The 4,210-nt window shown below is 41.0% G+C and overlaps 1 protein-coding gene across 8 annotated transcripts in view; it reads left to right on the plus strand.

Annotated features, from left to right (window-relative positions):
• Nucleotides 1–3,902, plus strand: part of ntrk2a (neurotrophic tyrosine kinase, receptor, type 2a) — a 77,151-nt gene extending 73,249 nt beyond the window's left edge. For all 8 annotated transcript variants that reach the window (XM_078285133.1, XM_078285136.1, XM_078285132.1 and 5 more), the window contains 2 exons: nt 440–598; nt 3,649–3,902. In XM_078285133.1, coding sequence (XP_078141259.1) covers nt 440–598; nt 3,649–3,834 — 345 coding nt within the window. In that variant the 3' untranslated portion in view covers nt 3,835–3,902. The remainder of the gene's footprint in view (nt 1–439; nt 599–3,648) is intronic.
• Nucleotides 3,903–4,210: the final 308 nt, after the last annotated feature.

Below are 4,210 nucleotides of genomic sequence, written 5' to 3' on the forward strand. Positions count from 1 at the left end.
GGTGAGCTACAGTCAAGGAGATATGCAATCTACTACGCAATATAATCCAACCTAGCTCATTTAAATTCCTCAGGAAGCAGTCTGGGTGAGCGCAATGTTTAGAGCGCCACTGTAAAATGTATTGAAATTCCTGACCAAAGCTTATGAGAAATACGAAAGGCTGCATGAGCATGCATTTGAAATGCACTGTATACAATCTGTTTCTCTCAATCTCTCTGTATTCACCCTCTCTATTTTTCAGTTGTGAAATAGAATAGAATAGAATAGAATAGAATAGAAGAATAAGAATAGAACAATATGAGGTTTGGATATTCACCTTGAGACAGATATGATGATATGCCATTGTATACTGTATACTGACTCTACACTGTCTCTCTCTCTCTGTGTGTGTGTGTGTGTGTGTGTGTGTGTGTGTGTGTGTGTGTGTGTCTGCACACAGGTGGGAGGCCACACCATGCTGCCAATCCGCTGGATGCCCCCTGAGAGCATCATGTACAGAAAGTTCACTACAGAGAGCGATGTGTGGAGTCTGGGAGTCGTTCTCTGGGAGATCTTCACCTATGGAAAACAACCTTGGTACCAACTCTCCAATAATGAGGTACACACTCTAGTTATTTATCCATCCATTATTTAAACATCCATCTGTTTTCATTCCAGCTTTAAAGCAATATTCCACTTGGTTTTATAATGGGGGTTATTTGGCACTTGACCGCCATGAAAACCAGAGTATAAACTAATCATTTGAATGAGGCCATGAAAACAGCCCGAAAACTTACATTTAACACATTCTTGAACAGATTCAACAACAGATCTGCTACTATGATTTTCAATTGACTGTGGGTCCAACCTTTTAGAACATAATTCCGCAAAATAATATTTTTATTGATAGAAGAACATAGCGGAGGGATACCATTTAGGAGAGATAGTTCCTGCTTGGGAGACCAGATCTACTTTTATTTTTAAATACTAATTTTAGTGTAAAGCAAGAATAGAAATGCAAAATGACGACAGACCCAGGACTGCTTTGTTGTCTTAAATTTGTTCAGGAAAGTGTTAAAAGTTTATGAATGGGAAGTAAAAATCCAAATGCTACAAACTCGTCCAGCTGCATCCGATCTTGGTGAGTAGTTTATATTCTGGTTTTCTTGGCGGTCAAGAGCCAAATACCCCCATGTTAAAACTAAGTGGAATATTGCTTTAAAGACACCAACAGACAAAAAAATCTGAGGTAAAAGACACTATGAGCTGGCATCAGACTCCTGAGAGTGTGTGCCAACTATTTTAGAAGGTGCACAATGAAACTGAAGAAGTCGTTTAATCAAACAGATTTGATCACCATGCTTGCTGCTACTTACTGGAATCATTGTGCCTTCTTTTTCTTTTAAATTAGGCAATATAACTTTGTGTAAATGTTACCTTGGAAGCACCTTGAGCCCCGTAAGAGATGGCAAACAAAATGTTTCCCTTCACAGGGGATTTACAAGCAGAGTAGAATTAATTATTTGATGTGTTTTGAGTTTCCTCATAGGCATACATTTTGTGAATTCTTTGCCCTGCCTGTGTCATCTCATTAGACTGTGGTTAGGTACGTCGCTAAGGAACTCAAAAAGTTGTGTTTCATTTAATTTGGTCTTTAATTAATTGTGAGGTGGGACACAGCAACGGGGAACTCGGAGCAGGCGGTGCCGTGTTTGTGTGGCAGAAGAAGAATATATAACTGCACTGAAGGCTTTTGTTGGGCTGGTTTGATGGTTTTGCTCTCCTCACCATTCACACTGTAGCACAACGCAAGGTGTTGCTGTCACAATGTAAGGCGTTTCTGTCAGGGTGGGAGTTTGCATTTTGAGGAGGAAAGGAATTTGCAACTCCTATTTTGAAAAGGACCCAAAAATACCCTCTGTTTTTTATAATAGGCAATGTAAACCCTGTACCCACCAGTATTTTTTTCTCAACCAGCATTCAGTAGCATAGTCAATGGCTTAATTTCCAGGAAATATAAACAAACAAATAAATAAATAATATCCATTATCCATCCCCTAAATAATCTGGGGACACGTTTTAATCTTCCCCTAACCACACTGAGGTCCTGACCCAGTTTCTGGAAAACAGCGTTAGAAGCCCTTTCCACCCTTAACCCTAACCTTAACCTTAACCTTAACCCCAACCTTAACCTTCAGCCCATTATTTCCTCATCTCTGGTTACAGCTTTCTAACCGTATCGGCAGTCTCTCTTCCTGTATCTCTGACCTCTTTAACTCTGGTTTCATCCAAAACTAACCCTTTGCCCTCCTACCCTGCTCCTCACCATCTTTTTTTTATTTCCCTAGATCTATTAAGTCTGTCTGGATTCCTAACACACCTCTTGGCCCAAACCCCAAGATCAAGTATGCTCTAACTTAAAGAGGATGTGGAGTTTGGTTCCAAAATGAGATATCCATTATTTAAAAAGAAAAAGAGTAAAGCCTATAACTGACGATGAATTATGATCCTCTTTAAAGGATAGTAGGTAACAGCTTTATTGACAAAATTACGACAGAGACTGGATCCTTAATGTTTGAGATATTGAATAATGGTCTTCAGGTAATGATTTTCTTTTCACAATGGATATACAGCGTTCTGGAAATGAGTTTCTTTATATGGGATAAAAAAGACACCACCTGTTTCCTAAGTTTATTAAGAAGCCATTAGCGCGTTAGTTGCTATTCCATTCTGTGCACGCAGCTAGTTGTATTTAATGGTTTAGGAAATGATAAAAAGCTTAATTACATTGCAGGCTAATAACAGTATATATATTTTCCTTAACTGCCGTCAGAGAATGATACATACTTTGTACACAAAACACTGAGAGTAGCTCCCTTTTGCACAGTTCATGTCTCAGTCGTTGGCTCTCCTCTCCTCGATCCACAACTCCCCATCATGATTGAAGGGGATGGGGACTCGAGTCACAAGACTTCAGACTTCAGTCAGACTCAAGGCACAGTTTTAATTGCTTGAGACTTGACTTGATGCATGAAGAGAAGACGTAAGACTTGACTTGGGTTCTGGGGACTTGACTTTGACTTGCACTTTGATGACTTGAAAAGGTTTCTAAAGTCTTGACAGAAGATCTTGTGTTTTTGTAAATGACTTTGAAAGTGATGAGATTTGTTCCACCAGATGACTGAATTTAAATTCTGTTTTCTGAATTTGTATGGAATGATTGAATTTATTGAAGTTGAAACTGATTACAGAATTCAAACTCATGATGCTCTTATCAAATTTTTATCAAAACCATATTGCACTGAAAAGTCCTAGATATTTCGTTTTCTTTAAGATATTAAATTGATACTGGACTCTTGATTTGTTCTGACTTGAGACTTGACATTAATGACATGGACTTGACTTGGTAATCTACATGTAGACTATTGGGACTTGACTTGTACCTCAAGACTTGAGACTGTCTTGGGACTCGAGCAAAGTTGACTTGGTCTCACCTCTGGATGAAGGTGTTCCTAATCTTTTTTTGTACCCTCTGCCTAACACAAGGCCAGTACTACTGCTGCTACTGAACTAGATATTAAGCATCTCTCTCTCTCACTCTCTCTCTCTCTCTCTCTCTCTCTCTCTCTCTCTCTCTCTCTCTCTCTCTCTCTCTCTCCTCCTCTCCAGGTGATAGAGTGTATAACCCAGGGCAGGGTGCTGCAGCGTCCCAGGACCTGTCCTAAAGAAGTGTATGACCTGATGCTGGGCTGCTGGCAGAGAGAGCCGCACATGAGACTTAACATCAAGGAAATCCACGGTCTGCTCCTCAATCTGGCCAAGGCCTCGCCTGTGTACCTGGATATACTGGGCTGAGCGCAGGAGCAGGAGGGAGGAGCGTGTGTGTGTGTGTGTGTGTGTGTGTGTGTGTGTGGAGGGTGCTTGTCTGTGCATATGCTTGTACATGTGTGTATGTGTGTGCATTTGAGGTTGTATGCGTGTGTGTGTGTGTGTGTGTACTTGGTTGGATGGACCTGCTGACACCCGTGGATGAAGTTTGTAGTGCGTTGTGTGTGTGTGTGTGTGTGTGTGTGCGTAAGGTACCACTGTACAGGATGTGAAGCTATTATCAAACTCTTAAAGGCAATCAAAAAATTCCTCGACCCCCAACATCCCCGACCGCCCCCTTCTCCCTCTCTCTCTCCTCGCTCCCATCTCTCCTCCTTTGTGCATCTTTACCCTCGCTCCTTCC

Source organism: Centroberyx gerrardi, chromosome 8 (assembly GCF_048128805.1).
Source record: "Centroberyx gerrardi isolate f3 chromosome 8, fCenGer3.hap1.cur.20231027, whole genome shotgun sequence".
Classification (NCBI taxonomy): domain Eukaryota; kingdom Metazoa; phylum Chordata; class Actinopteri; order Beryciformes; family Berycidae; genus Centroberyx; species Centroberyx gerrardi.